Here is a 17185-nt window from a genome sequence, read left to right on the forward strand (position 1 = left end):
TTCTATATTTAAAAATAATAATTTAATATCTAATTGTATTTTTTTTTTAAATATTTGATTACTATTCTTACTTAGATTTTGCTAAAAAGGTAAAACATATTTAAAATTAAGAAATAAACATATGTAGAGGGCTAAAGGAAAGACATAGTTTGGAGGGAGATATTTTGAGGGCTAGATATCTAGTTTGAAGTGGATATCCAATGATTACAAGGTCAAAATGATTAGGTTTATGTTTTTTGTATCAAATATCTAGTACTTTTAATATCTAGTGTCTCAAATATCTTAATATCTAGATTGGATTAAACATATGAATCTAATTTGTTGAAATGTTAATGGTCTCATAATGAAGTTGCAGGACAAAGAAAGATACCTTTCATAAGAGAGTGTTGTAACATGACCTTACATGAATATTGAGAAATAATGTATTACATGATGAGATCGATATGATACAATATACAAGCACTTTGGTTATATAGACAAGATTTGATGAGGTATGAAAACTACTCTTGATACAAACATTAAATGCTCAATGCAAAATAATAAATGTCTAAAGCAAATATTAAATATGTAAATGACTAAAAGTAAATAATGAGACATGGATCCATTATAAGAAAACTTCTAGAATGTGACACATAGGACTAACTTAACTCCTAAGTAAACTTAAACATGTGAATAGGCTCCCACTAATTAATTAGATACGAAATGACCTTATTTACACTAATATAACTAGATATATAATCTAGATTGACTAATAAAAATTGATTGAAAGCCAATTTGGACTGATCAAATATCCAAATTTATCAAAAAAAATTATCCCTGCCCATTTCCAATTTGAAATTTTTTGGCTCCCAACTTTGTGCGACTATCCAATTTTATCATAGTTGAGTTTGGCAAAACAAACTTCAAATATTCTTTGTTGAGTCTATTTTGTTCCTACTCAAGCTAAGACTAAATCATGTTTATTTAAATATCGAATGATAACTTAGGTGATGGTTTCAATCTAGATGACTATGTCTTTAACGTTATACAAAGTGTTTAGAAGGATGATAGACCACTGACCTAACATCATGTATTCATTTTGACATTTAAAGAACAAATTAATAAAACCTTAAACGATGATAAAACCTAACAAACCCTTTTCAAAGATTTTAATGTAAACAAAATAGTAATCCTCAATAATGTATTCCCAGAATATACCAAAAGAACCCTTTTCAACGATTTTAATGTAAACAAAATAATAATCCTCAACAATGTATTCTCAAAATATACCAAAAAATACGTCATCCATTCACTATTAAAGAACTTGAAATGACCCTTGAATCCATGAGCAATGAGAAAAGCTCTCACATGGATTATAGATATAATGTCTATATATCTAACCAAATAAATTAGAGGATACAACCCAACATCGTCTAGAATTTATGGTATTGTTTGACTTTTATCCTTATCTCGTCGTTTTTTCCCTTAACTCATTGATCAACTCTTTTTATTTGCTGCCTATTTTATAATTGGTCATCAGTTATTATACTCATTCTGTTCTACCAAATATAGACAAAGGTTTGCCTTCACAACGTAAAAAGTGGCTACAAACCCTATTTCCAATACTCAATCAAGTAAACTTTTACCATTTTAAACTGATTCATAGTTAATTGGGCTTTGACACTACGAGATCAAGACATTTCCGACCATGCACGTCAATTCTTGTCTACCAACAGGCAATTGTAAGCAAACCCAAGATATATCTAATGCCAAATGTCTAGCAGATTACCGTGTAATACTTAATATCATACCATAAATATATCTTCTCTAGTCAAATCAAGACAATGTGAGGTCATTCCCACAAAAGTCTTCATTCCAACCTGGTCTAATTAAGTCAATCAAATTCTAGGTAGACTCTGGTATTCTCAAAGCGTGTCTTGTGGGGCTCAAATCCATGCACGTTCGATCTCGCTTTTCGGATTACCCATTGGGACTTCAGCTCTGCATCAAGTGGATGTCTACTTTTAACCTCCCATCGATTTTCCAACTTTGCCACCATGTCTATCACCCCTAAACCATCTGAATTCTTCACCTTATTTAGGTTTTCCTTCTGCTTTTAAAGGAGGCCAACCTTGTATGCTTTAATCAAGCTCAAAATCTCTGCTATCGCTGAGCTACAAGTCCAACATTTTTCCTTTCCTTGTGGTGTCATTGATTGTTCTTCATTCCTCTCTGTTTAGCTTTGTTTTTGAAGTTTTAACATCAGTATGTTCATACAATACTTGGGTATATTGTAGATTTCACCAATCCCCTTTTGGCCTGTCTAGATTTTAATGGATACAAATGATATTATTGTGGTATTGAGGCAGGCATCTGAGCTGCATGCCAAGATAAGTCATGCCATGGATAGAGTAGTAAGGTATGGAAGGGAAATTAAGATTGCAGAAACAGTCCCGGTGATAAACAAAGCTAATGGAAATTGTAAGAATGAGGATATAAACCATCTCTCTCCAGAGCATGCTGTAGCCATGGAAGTAAGGAGCCTTGCTTCCATTAGAGATTCTTTGGATGTTCTTGAAGACCAACTTTATTGTCTGCAGGTAAGTATAGACAATAAAATGACCCTTTACAAAGTTTCATGCCTATCTAAAAGGCAATCTAGAAAAATAAATTAATCTGTACTTCTCAATTATGCTAATCACTCTATGCTTTTAGATAGTCGCATCTTGTCTGCATTTAAGTATAGACAATAAAATGATCCTTTACAAAGTTTCATGCCTATCTAGAAGGCAATCTAGAAAAATAAGTTAATATGTACTTCTCAATTATATTAATCATAGTCACATATTGCTAAGGAAAATTTGTATTACCTTGATGGTAGTATTTAGCTTTTTCATTTGACAGTTGAAATAGAGTATTTTTAAGAATCAGACATTTCGTTATCCATTATTTATAATTTCTATTTGTTTGTTACAGATGGTGGTCTGATTTAACGTCTTTCACATGACATTGTCTTATTTATACTTTTTCATATCTATAGTTTCATTTGTTATTTAATTATGAAATAGTTTTTCCATCAATGTTTTAGATTACACTCCCTGATCTATTACTCAAATGAAAAAACAAAAAATATTTTAATCAAATTATTATTTATTAAAGATTAACTTTATATTGCATAGTTTAGTATTATAAGTATCCTAAGTATCGAACTCCATTACTAGATAGTACTATTAATTAGTGTGGAATGTCTATCAACTTACACAAAATAAATAAATTTAAATTAGCTGCTCAGTATTTTTTCCCTTTCTTTCTAAACAACAAAATGGGGTGTTCAGAGGTCGGTTATGTACCCACATGGAGGAAAAAACTAGATCCAACTTATCACAGGAAGAGTTTATTTTGTCCCTGCGTTCAATGTCTACTTGGTACTATAATCAGTATCGAATGTCCTTTTTTATTATTATGCTCAAAAATGTGTTTACAGATTAGTTAGGCTACCCATGGGAAAAGCTTATTTCGTCTGGGTTGAAGTGTTTCAGGTGTAATTGTTACCATAAGTAGAATGGAATGTTCTCTATAAACTTAAATTCTAATGCAAACTGGCTGCTCAATATTTTTTCACTTTTTTCTAAACCAAAAACTATGTTGTTTAAAGGTTAATCTCCCTGAAGTTAAAATAAGTCAGGATGTTTTCTGTTTGTAGTTCTTTTAGGAGTGAAACAAAGGGTCCAATGATGATCTGATAGTAAATGATAACCCTGCGTCCAATGCACATACAAACAAAAAATAGCTCAAACCCTAGCTTTATAAAATAAACTGCTCCTATTTCCCTTACTGTTGCTCAAAGTTTTACATTTAAAAGACAACTTCATAATATAATATATAAAAGAGTCACCCTTACCCTGTGTAAACAAAATAAAATATAGAGTATCAGATTATTAATATTCTAAAACAAAATATAGGGTATCATGCACATCCCATGTAAACAAAAACAGTCCTTGAATTTTACTCTTGGAAAATTTCCTGCCTTTTGGTATTCTTCAAGCGGTATGTGATTAAATTTTGGGTTGTTACAGATTTTGCAGGATCAAAAGCGCGCTGATATGGAAGCAGCTTTGACTGACATGGAGGAAACCAGGGAAATCCTCCTGCAGAGACTAAGAAAGTACCAAGGAAAAGAGTGGGGAGTTGTACAGGAGGCTCTTGCATTTGTAGGTGAACCAACGGATGAAGAACACAATCCTACCAAATATAGCTGTGATGAAGATCCTCGTCACCCTCTCATCAAGCGCCTTGGATGGTTGGAAGAGAAAAAGGAACAACTGCTCTCTGAATCTAAAGGCTTTTTAAAATCTTTATGCCATGGATTGGGTAAATCAATGGGTTCGGCTGTTTCTATGACATCTAAAACTGCACTTGTAGTAGCTGGTATTGTGATTCTTTCGGCAGTATCTAAGATGGGCAAGAACCAACTAAGGAATAGGGATACTCGTAAAGTCATTGCTGGTCCATCTTGCCCACCAAATGATCAGAATCTCAAGAACCCAATGTAGGGTTGAATCTTAAATTTTAAGGGTTCATTCATAATGTCGTTGTCTACATTTTCTTTTGGAAATCAAATGTTTCATAGTTCGCACACTAATAAAAGAGAAATTATGTTCACATCTAAGATGAGGCCTTCAACCTTGCTTTCAAATTACAACTATACATTGAGTTTATGCTTTCAATTAATTAAATTATACTAGACCGATAACAACTACATCCGAATCAAGTAATGGTTCCATACCAACATTACTGTATATACACAACCCATGCAAGAATCATATCATTCCAAAGTCGTATGTTCACATATAGTAATGACTCAAGTATACATCATGCATACACAAGGTAGCCAGCTCTCATTTGTGTTGGACATACATAGATGATTGGCTCTTATAAACCTTCCAAATATACATGGGTTAGCTTAAGCATACATCAAATATGCATAATGTGAATAATTCACAGTTACATCACATATAGATAATGTGATAACTTGTCCATATATTACATATACACAATGTGAATAACTTAACAATCTCGCAAGTACACATAGTGACCAACTAACAAAAGGAAGTAGTTACTGAAAAGAAGCTAAGGTGCAGAAAACACTTCCTAACACTAATCTAGTGAGCGAGAGTGTGCAAATTTTCTTTACAATATCTAACTATTACAAAATAAGAAACACATTCACAAGAAGATAATGAACATGCATAAAGATATACAATAATGAACACAAGATATATCAAGGGGAAAACCCTTTCGGGTTAAAAACCCCATACTCCAAAAGTTCAATACTTTGTATTTCAATAAACTAGTGGTCACAGTATAATATCAGCGCTTAGCTTCTTCAATGAGAGTCTACTACTAACAACCCACAATATGTATCAACTTTGGTAGCATAACACTTCACTTGCAAAACACAACATGACAAATACTCTCCAAGGCTACCTTATATAGAAAAATACAACTCAAGAGGTAGCTTCTTGATGAAGATACAAGATGGAGTCATGCAAAAATTTGGTATTATTTTTCAGTCATCAAAAAGAATGCAAATGACACATGTACATCTCCATATGACTCCCCATTCAAACCTCCTAATTGGGCACCCAAAATTTACTATGTTGAGGTATGATAGATGCTCTTATGCATCTTATAGTTGTTATATGAACTTGCCATAAATATTGTCAACACTTATAGTTGTAAGAGAATTCATCATAACTGACTATTCTTAGCCGGTTCTGTTAAACTTGTCATAACCCAACTTGAGCACCCACCTTCTCCATGCAAAAGGTATCTCCTACCACTTGTCCAATATGTCATAAAATCTATCATAGGTTGTCATAAGTTGTCATATGTAAGTGTGTCATAGAATCTTGTCATAAAGTCGTCATACACCTAACACTTGTCCAAATCCTCAAAGTGGGATGCCTACCTCCATATGTGCAACATATGTATCATACAGTCATCGCCAAGTAGGATACCACCAAGCATGTGGGTCCCACTAGATGACTAGACATTTGTAGGTAATTAATTACTTAAAATAATAAATAAATATAACAAATAAATGCAATAGTCAATGTTAGGATTTTAAAAGGTTGAATCACCTTAATCCTAGTTGTTACCACCTTACTACATGCATCCTTTCCTTTTCCTAGTTCACTAACACATGAGCTCATAGGTATATCCCATCCAAAAAAGGAATGTGAGTACATACCATACTATATTGTGTGTTCCATCATTTTTTGAATCCACCACCACCTATGACAACAAACAAGCATCTCATAGTACTACTTGCCACCACTAGCAAAAGAATAAGTATAAAAACATGCACAATACTTGAGGCCATTTTTACACAATTACACAAAGACTCAACCAAACATACATAGTGACCAGCTAATAGTAGAAAATTAATACCATGTTATTATATACATTTTCTCATTACTTGGTTCACTAACATTTTTCATTTAAGTGCAACCCAACCAAAAAGGAATGCTAGTGCATCACATACTACACTATGGGTCCCATTATTTTTTATTATTATTTACAGTTACTTTGATTTGATAAGAAAGCATCTCGTGCTACTTGTAATCATCATCAAATAAGGTATAAGTGTAACAACTCACATCACATAAAATCATTAATAAGACTTCCACAACTCACTAAACTTTTGGAGTCAATGGATCATAACATCTATCACCTCCATGCCACCTGTAAAAGTAGGTTCAACCTAGTATGGGGTAGCTACTAGTATCTACCATTTTCAAAGTAATGTGGAAGTCAATTAATCTCTATCATAACATGAGAAATTCCCACATCTATCACCTTCATGGCTTCTAGTGACTATTGGCTACGACAATTAAATCTTAGCATCCATCATCTTTATTGTATTGGTGAATCAATTAAATTTCGCCTACATCATATAATTAATAGGCCCTAACATCTTTTATCTATATTCTACAAGAAATGGTTGACTAATCTTTGAAATATGATGGATGACACCTAACACGTCACTCAAATGGTATTGGGTGTAGTTAACTATATGCACCTATATTAAAGTAAATTATGATATGTGAGTTCATATTATAGTCAAGCATACATAATCTACATATAACAAGGGTTCCCAAGTACTGGTCAAGTTGACCTAGATAAATACCACAATTCAATCATCCATGAATTTGTTGAGCACACAATAGGGCTGAGAGGGGGGGTGAATCAGTCCAAACCTTAAAATAACTTATTCATAATCCTTAAAACTTAAAATTTCACTTAACTTACTTCTACAAATACTAAACATGAAACCATAAAGCACAAAACACACACACACAAGAACACCATATTTATGTGGAAACCCCAAAAAGGGAAAAACCACGATGAGAATCACACTTAGAATATGAATAAGTGATTACAATATTTGAGGCTCAAGGCCAAGGAAGATCACAATATCCGATTGACTTGCAAAACTAAGTCCCACAATTTTAGGTCAGGACACAAGGGACTTGCATTACTAAGACACACAATCTTGTGGAAAGATACAAAGAGTTGTATAGGGTGTCAAAAGGACTCACTGTCTTTTGATTGGTACAAGGAAATGATGAAATGAAATGAACAAGATATCCTAACTATGAAAATGCCCTTGAACCACTATGTCAAGCGAACAATAACATGACAAACATATCTACTTTATTCATTGTCTCAAAACATTGTCACACTGAAGATATGATCACCAAAGCTCATCACAAACTAAAATTCACACTTTTGCTTCTTGAAATATACTTGCATATCATTCACATTCAACTCATAACAATCCACACTCCAAATAACATATCCACACTTTCATTTATGCAAGCTTATACATTGAAACCCTCAAGTAGGCCGACCATAGACAAAATACACATTAATTGCATAAAGTTAGCCACTTGGACCAAAAACAAACAATACAAACCACTCTAGGAGATAAAGAGGATCCAAATACATCACATCTTTCTATGTTGGTTTCAATTAACTGCACATGCTAGAATGTTGGCATTATGTGAACCAGTAGCTAATTGGTTAGCTAATTGGCCCAAAAATATCACCCAATGCAAACTACTCAATGTAGATCTACACACGCCTTAGTGACTCCCATATCAATATTCTATCTCAACCTCCAAAGCATATCCAAACCAAAAAAGTATGATCAAAATAAGATAAACCAAACGATTTGGTTAGAGACCAAAACACTTGATAGAGCCAACAACAAACTAACTTATCTTTACTTGTTGGTCGAACCAACACTAGAAATTTGAAATGGAACACTACACAAACCATATGAATATGTCCTCCAAGATGCACTACTTGAATTACCATAGTGGAGAAATACAAAGCATTCTTCAAAACAAAATTAATAAATAACTTCATTGCTAGCAAAATGCCACAACTAACTTCATTATTAGAGCAATTGAGGACCTAGAAACATGATAGTGAAACATTCACAAACAATAGACATTATATCCAGAATTGTAGGCCATGAACATTAAGAACTGGAGGAATGTAGAGCATTCTTCCATAAAGTCATTAAATACTCTTTCCTGCATATTGTAACTTCCACTATTGTATCATTTTGAAAACACCTCATACTTACTCAAAATCATTACCAAACAACATAACAACATTTGAACACTCATTTCCAGACCATATACAACATCTGCACAATGATTTCCTCTTCACTTCTGCTACCTCAACACTCAGTCATAGATAAAACAAACTATGTCATCAATGACTACACCAGACAAGTTTGACATCAATGACAACACACATCATTTTAAAAAATAACCCCCTTTTTCATTGATGGCAACACTTGTACTACCATTCAACAATAAAATCATTCCAATAATATCTTTCTCCCTCTCACCATATCTCTCTCCCCCTTTGACATCAAGGATAAAGAGCACAATACTATAAATAATGTTTGACCTCTATAACTTTATCCCCAATGATGAATTCCACTCTCTCCCTTCTACAACCATTTTCCTGAAGTCAATAAATCACAACCATCATTGCTCCCCTTGAGAGAAGTCACAAGATCAATCCAAGAGACAAAAGATGAACTTTGATTCTCCCCTCAAAAAGATGCACCACTTCTATGCATTTAGTTTTAAGGAGGGGCAATAACCCCTAACTTCTACCGAAGATACTCAAAAGTATCATTTGTCAATGCCTTGGTAAAGATGTCTACAATCTAGTATTTTGTAGGAACATACTTCAATTTGACTTTATTCTCTACAACCTTCTCTCTTAAGAAATGATACTAGATAGAAATGCGTTTAGTGCTTGAATGCATTACAAAATTCTTTGAAATGTTAATTGCACTAGGAATCACTTCATCATATATCACCTTGATATCTTTGAGAGTTTGCTTCATCCACGTGACTTGAGTGTAGTATTGAGATGCTAGTGCAATATATTTTTCCTCTAGTAGATAATGGCACTAAATCCTACTTTTTCTCAACCAAGAGACCAATTTGTCTCCCAAAAAAATTCTTTCATCCGATCTTGCATCAAACTTTCCTATTTTTTCTTCATCTCTCCTTATATAGCACTTGCTTCCAAATATCCTGAAGCACTTGATAGTAGGTGATCTCCCATGCCATAGCTCATAAGGTGTCTTTGTGTGTTTTACTCTTACTTGTACCTTATTAAGAATATGTATTGCAATTCGCACAACTTATTTCTAATACACATTAGGTAGGTTATCATCTTTCAACATAGTTCTAGACATTTCAACAATAGTCTTATTCTTCCTTTCAACAACTCCATTCTATTGAGAACTCTTAGGTGCAGATAATTGTCTTCTAATGCTATGTTCTTCACAAAATCTATCAAACTCATTTGATGTAAACTTTCCTCCTTTATCAGACCTCAAACACTTGATTTTAGTATCTATTTGATTCTAAACCATAGATTTAAATATCTTTTGCAAACAACAGGTTTGATCCTCCATTAGGGTTGTTTGATTGTTATGTAGTCCACTTAATGTACATATCCTATGGGTACACAAGATGAGGTCCATATATTTCGTATCATGGTTGTTAGGATTAAGGTGTCATACACCTTTTAAATCTTATGAAACGGTTCCAACATCCTTGGAAAGTATCCTATGGCACTTAGGATGTATTGGGCAAATAATTTATCATATTTATTTCTTACTATTGTTTGTAATACATTTATAAGGGGTGATGGATTCCATCAGTAGCGACAAAAGTGGGTTGGGAACATATTTATTTAATATTATTTTTCTCACTTATGGACATCTAGAATAAGATAATTATTAACTTCGGGAGTGGAAAAATGAGTGACCTATGGGATTATCTAAGTGGGAGCTTGGAAGAGAGAACAAACTATGTCTCTTGGTATTCTGTCATTTATTACATTTAATGTAGTGTTTATCTTCCAAGAATGGGCATCCAAGTTGGAGGAAAAGTATTGGAGCCAAACTAGTGACTCTTTGAGTTTCATGGAGGCATTCCAAGGGTTGTGGTCATGAGGAATGAAGAGGCTTATTTGGGATTCTGTATTGGTGGTTGTGGAGCTCTTTCTATTCTATAAATTCAACATTTTGGGTGTAGAATTAATGGAGTAACAGTTGAATGTAGATTTCTCTACAGAAACAAAGGGCGAGTGGGAGGCATGTGAAGGTTGTTCACATGTACATAGGTGCTTCTATGATGGAGAAAAAGAAGAGGATGGAAGTGATTGTATTGTAAGCATATTCATTATTGATAATGCAAGCTTGGCCTCTCTTCTTGGTGGATTTTTTCCCTGCAAAGGTTTCTCCATGTAAATATTGTGTTATGTGATGGTATTATGTTGTCGATTTATGATTTATCGCTGCTATTTATGGTGATGTTAATAATTATTTATTGTTCTTACAATTTTACATAAGATAGGTTGATTTAGAATGATAAACAAGATGACTTTTGACATCATGAAGAAGAAGTATATAATCATGGTTTTCCACAATTAAGGCAACTTAATTTTCAGATTTGCATATGAGTTTCAAATTTTCATGTTGCGTTTATCTAAGCCTTTTATCTTATCCTTTGATTAATTTATTGGAAAGAGATTGATCTTCATAATATTTTTTATTGAATATGTTTATTTCCCAACAACAGTAGTCCCAAGCAAATATTGTTTTGTGGGTCTGCAACACAGAGATCAACTCTGTCTGGATTTTTTTGTTTAGTTGATTGTTGATGTTTAGAAATATACCTAGTGTTATCTCCACTTTCTTGGTCAAGGTTGACATGAAATCGACATTAAAACATAATACATTAAGGTCAAAGTTATGGGAAATAACTTATAAAGCAATCTTGTAGCAGAAAGATAACTGCTAGATGAAGTGGGAAAAATAAGTAGGCTAAGTGAGAGCTTTGTTGTTGGTCCTTTACATAATTATTTTGGTTGTTATTAGAAAGTACCATATCCTCATCTCACAACTAAAGAATTGGGCTCCTCTTTATGGTCATCTTTGTTTGTAAGACATTTAAATCATTATCACCGAGGTCTAGCTAGATTGGTTGTTCCATCTTAGTGAAAGGTTGTGCATGTAAAGGCGTAAACATTCTAACTTCAATAATAAAATAAAAAACTCTATATTCTTAAATAAATTCATAATTATCTTAATAAATTCATTTACTTCTCTTAGTATTATCCGTAATTCAATAACGACATTCAAATAATATCCTTACATATGTGAATACCATGATCGAAATAACAAGACTATTGTAAACAAAGAGATATAAATTAATATTATTACAATATAGAGTATCTTCGTAGTATTTCAATCATTCTATACATCATTCATAATTATATAATAAGACTTAGGCATTTCAATTGCCTTAAGCTGAAATAAACACATACAAGTAATTCAATAAAGAGACAAGATACATCCTTTGATCTTTAATCCCTAAGCTATCTTCAATGCAATCTTTTGTATGAAGATGAGAAAAAGATTCAAGTGCTTTTTCCACCCAACCTTGAAGCATACACTTCCCCAATATTCTTAATCAATTTAGAATACCCGACCTTGCATGAATTACTTAGCAAGAAGAATTCGATATACAAGATGGAATCTGGTGCATGCCTAGAATGATACATGCATTTTCTATTATTCTAACTCATTTAAGAAATAATCAAGATCATAACAAGGATATGGTAGAGAGTCATAAATATATCCATCTATTCCAATTGTCAATAAGTTACTCGGTCAAGTATAATGCAATGCATAGCAATAAAGAATGTTTAGAAAAGCAAGCTATACTCTCTAAACCCCATATTCGGCACCCATCCCGCAATGTAAAATTTTCCTAAAACACATGTCAAGCACATCCACTCGTCTATCATGCCTATTTATTTTTAATTTACATCTTTAAATATATATGATATGCAATTTCGTTCACAAGCATTCTTAGTTCAAATATACACAAATTGTAGATTCATTTTGCAAGTAACAATCAATCTTTTCAGTTTTAAAGTAAATTAAATAAGTTCAAATAAAAGAAGGTGTAACTCATGCATGCACATATTGCATATAAATTACAGAAAATAATAAGTACACATTCTTCCAGTTTTATTCCTCTCAAAGTTTCAAGTATACTTTCATAATATTTACAAATCCACTAACAAGTTTTTTATTTACCTATCTATGAAAATACAATTTCTGAGTGTAAACAAAGAATAACAGTCATAAACTCGCATTCCAAACAATAATAAAAATACAGAAAACTATAACTCAGTTGCAGCTTCATGATTGTTCTGGTTTTCTATAGATCAACTATAAATTTGCTACATAAGTAATTTAAATTCCGCTACAAGAATTGATTTAGTTCTGCTACAAGAATTAATTTAGTAACATCTAGATATTCCTAAATTTCCAAGAATGTTTCAGAAAAAATGGTTGAAAGAATATCTCAAATTTTGTGTGTTTTCATCAACTTTATTGTCTTTCAGTTGAGATTTGAACATGTATATAGTTAGTATATATGTAAAAACAATTCTCATGTATGTATATATATGCATTGCTGATGTATCTTCAACATTTGATCAGAAATACAAGAATGCCAGTTATTTCATTCTCAACAAACAAAAACTTCAAAAGAATATCACAATACTTTAGAACCTACATGTGAGCTCTGAGTTGATTCTATAGAAGATAGACGGCGTGTCTAACTATTCTCCTGACCTAACTGGTAAAGAATGTGATTGATGTCGCCTCTTTCCTCTCCTCTGTTTTCATCCCTGTGACTTCAGGGTTTTTGTATTCTTTTCTCCCCGTTGTCTATGTAATAAACAATGGCTATTCAAGCCTTATGTTGGATGGGCGTCTCTTTTTCCCTGATTTCATGGCTTAACTCCTTCTTTTATTTAATGTTTGACTGTCACTCAAACAATTCTAACGGCCTGTGAGAAGCACGTATTTCCCTCTCGATCATGGCTTATTTAATGTGAAAGCTGAGGTGGTCGACTTAACCACCAGATAAGTGTGAGTTCGGTTGCAAACACAGTCCTTATCAGCTCGTATTCAATGAGCTTTGGAGAGTTTCAACTCCCCACGTCGATAGTTTTCTATCGACTATCTTTACAATTAACCATTTGGCACTATATATATGTGAAATCTCCATCATGCATTCGTTGTTTGGTAATATATGATCCGCTAATATATATATATATTTGTGTGTGTGTGTGTGTACATATATGTGTGTTCGTGTGTGTGTGTGTGTGTGTGTATGTATATGTATATGTATATGTATATGTATATGTATATGTATACGTATATGTATATGATTATATATATACATACACATACACATATATATACACATACACATACACATATACATACACACACACACATATATACACATATACATATACATACACATATACATACATACACATACACATACACATGTGTGTGTATGTGTATACATACACATATACATACATACACACACACATACACATACACATACATACACATATACATACATATATATATATACACACATACCTATATATATATATCTATATGTATGTATGTGTATACACACACACACACATATATATATGTTTTTATGTGTATATATCTATGCTTGTATGTGTATGTGTATGTGTATGTGTATGTGTGTGTACATACATATGCATATACATATACATATGTATGTATATGTATATGTATATATACATGTATGTATATGTATATACATGTATGTATATGTATATACATATGTATGTATGTATGTATGTATGTATGTATATATATATACATACATATATGTATGTATATGTATATACATACATGCATATGTATGTATGTATATACATATACATTCATGTATGTATGTATATACATATACATACATGTATATATGTATATGTGTGTGTATGTATATATATATCTATATATGTATATGTATATGTATACATACACATACATACATATATACATACATACATACATATATACATACATATATATACATACACATATATATACATATATATATACATACACATATACATATGCATATACACACATATATATACATACAACATATATATATGTATGTATATGTGTATATATATACATACATATATGTATGTATATGTATATATATAGATATATGTGTGTGTGTGTGTATACATATATGTATGTATATGTATATCTATATATATACATATACATACATATATATACATACATATATGTATGTATATGTATGTATATATATAGATGTGTGTGTGTGTGTGTGTGTGTAGACATTAAAAAATGGTCAACGCATGTGTCTCCTATTTTTAACATATCATGCGCATAGTGCCTCTTAGGTTTAATTAATTAATTAAACCCCCTTTTACTAACGATTCTTCTAAGTCCTCAATAAATAAATTTAATAATTTATTTATTTATCCCTTTTGTCCATTAATTAAATAAATTCATTTTATTTAATTAACTAATTCATAAATATGAGCAATAAATTAATAAATCATTTTATTAATTTATCATATTTATCTTCCTCCAAAATAAAGATAATTAATAAATTTCATTTATTAATTCATCTTTATTTCCTCCTTTCTTAATTTTTTATTCTTCCATTTTATCCTCTTATGTGGAGATATTTAATAATTTTTAATTATTAAATCTTCTCATATATCCTCCTAATTTTCCTATTTGGAAACTAATATCTTTCCTTGATTTTCAAAAATCAATCTTTTTGGCAATATCTCATTAATCTTAATTTTTAAATTAAAAAATGAGGTATGCATCTTCAAAAATCTACTTTTTGTGATAGGATATTTTATTTATTTTTAATTCTTCTATTTATCTTTTCGAATGAAGATATTTAATAATTTTTAATTATTAAAACCTTATTGATATTTTCAACTTGCTAATTTGGTATTTATGAAAAGATAATTAAAGATTTTATTATTTATTCTCATAATATCTTCCAATTTGCTTTCTTCTATTTTCGTCCTATCCTGAATGGCAGCTCTATTGTGCACTCAATCTTGTCTGTTGATTATTTCAATCTCGAATTAATCTTGTCCATATAGTCAATCCCCAATTTTTATATAAATTGGACTCTTTTATTCATCATTTTCAACCACTTTTCGAATATCCTCACGTTGTCGAACTCATTTGCAATCTTGCTCTCTTTCTCACACTTGCATTTTGTAGGTGAAACCCACATATTTGGAGGAAAAAGAGAAACAATGGAGAATCATGGAGGAAGTACTTCATTATGGTTTGCATATTTATTTTAAGTGCTTTGTCTTCATAGCTCTATTGAATGTATTGGTATTTCTTTCATAGCTTGTTAGTTTTTTGTGGTTAGCTAATATAGGTTATGAATCTTATACTCAAATTCCCTATTACAATATGTGTGTGTGTGTGTGTGTGTGTGTGTGTGTGTGTGTGTGTGTGTGTGTGTGTGTGTGTGTGTGTGTGTGTGTGTGTGTGTGTGTATATGTATACATACATACATATATACATATATATGTGTGTGTGTGTGTGTATATATGTATATGTATATATGTATGTATATATCTATATGTATGTATGTATGTATGTATGTATGTATATATATGAATGTATGTATATATGTATGTATGTATATGTATACATACATACATACATATACATGTGTGTGTGTGTGTGTGTATTTATATATATATATAGACACATAAATATGTCCACTTAACTAAATGAATATTAAGTATTTATTTGATTATTTAACCATTAGTCAACAGTTAATTAAATTAATATTTAATTAATTCATCATCAACCCCTTCTTCTATTAACTAAATAAATTATTCAATTTATTTAAATTAATTCATTAAGCCACACTCTAACAATCAATTAAATGAATAAAACATATTTATTTAATTTAACCCCTTTCCTCCTTTAAATAAATAAATAAAATATTTATTTAAATCCCTAAACTCTCCCCCACTTGCATTCTCCTACAAATGCAAGTTGCACCTATTTGGTTGAAATAAAGTAATTTTATTTTAATTAAAATCCTATTTTCTCTCACCCACCAAACCCACTTGCTCTTCTAATCCCCTTCTAGACTCTTCTAACCCATTCTAGACTCTTCTAAACCATTCCTAATTAGCAACTTGAAGTCACTTCTCAACACCTCCAAAGTCTTTGAAAAGCATCAAAGGCTTTATGTCTTCAACAAGTTAACCCCCAAAGTCTTCATAATCATTTATGGCTCTTACATAACCATTAATGGTTAAACTCAACTCACCCACATGATTAGAGGTTTTTCCTCTAACTCAACCCTCATTTAATTCATAGGTCTCTTCAAGCATTCATTGCTTTGGCCATGGTTATCCCCACTAACTCTTGCACAAGAGTTTGTCCATTGGATAAAGACCTTATTCATTGGATAAAAGCTTTATTCACTAACTCAAGGCTAAACCTTACCTCCTAAGGTAGCCTTCAAGTCATCTCAAGCATTTAATGCTTCTTCCCTCTCCTCTCAAGCCATCTCATGTTGATATTTATCATCTTGGGATTGGGTTGAAAGCCCTCACATGGATCACAAACCCATCAATCTTGGCCCTTGTTGAGATTACTCAATCTCAACCATCCATTTCTCCAATTTTCCTATAAATAGAGCCC

General features: G+C 31.7%; 1 protein-coding gene across 1 annotated transcript; it reads left to right on the forward strand.

Moving 5' to 3' along the window:
• The first annotated feature begins 2143 nt into the window (after nt 1-2143).
• Nucleotides 2144-4631, forward strand: LOC131035246 (plastid division protein PDV2). Its single transcript, XM_057966914.2, has 2 exons — nt 2144-2579; nt 4056-4631. Exons 1-2 carry the CDS (start codon nt 2313-2315, stop codon nt 4530-4532), a joined length of 744 nt encoding a protein of 247 aa, XP_057822897.2. The 5' UTR covers nt 2144-2312; the 3' UTR covers nt 4533-4631.
• The last annotated feature ends 12554 nt before the right edge of the window (nt 4632-17185 follow it).

Source organism: Cryptomeria japonica, chromosome 5 (genome assembly GCF_030272615.1).
Source record: "Cryptomeria japonica chromosome 5, Sugi_1.0, whole genome shotgun sequence".
Lineage (NCBI taxonomy): Eukaryota > Viridiplantae > Streptophyta > Pinopsida > Cupressales > Cupressaceae > Cryptomeria > Cryptomeria japonica.

What these genes read in the sequence shown, in the direction of transcription:
- LOC131035246 (XM_057966914.2), top strand. Translation starts at nt 2,313, where the DNA reads ATGGATACAAATGATATTATTGTGGTATTGAGGCAGGCATCTGAGCTG. An exon ending in ACCAACTTTATTGTCTGCAG is followed by an intron (nt 2,580 to 4,055) that starts GTAAGTATAGAC and finishes GGGTTGTTACAG; the next exon opens with ATTTTGCAGGATCAAAAGCG.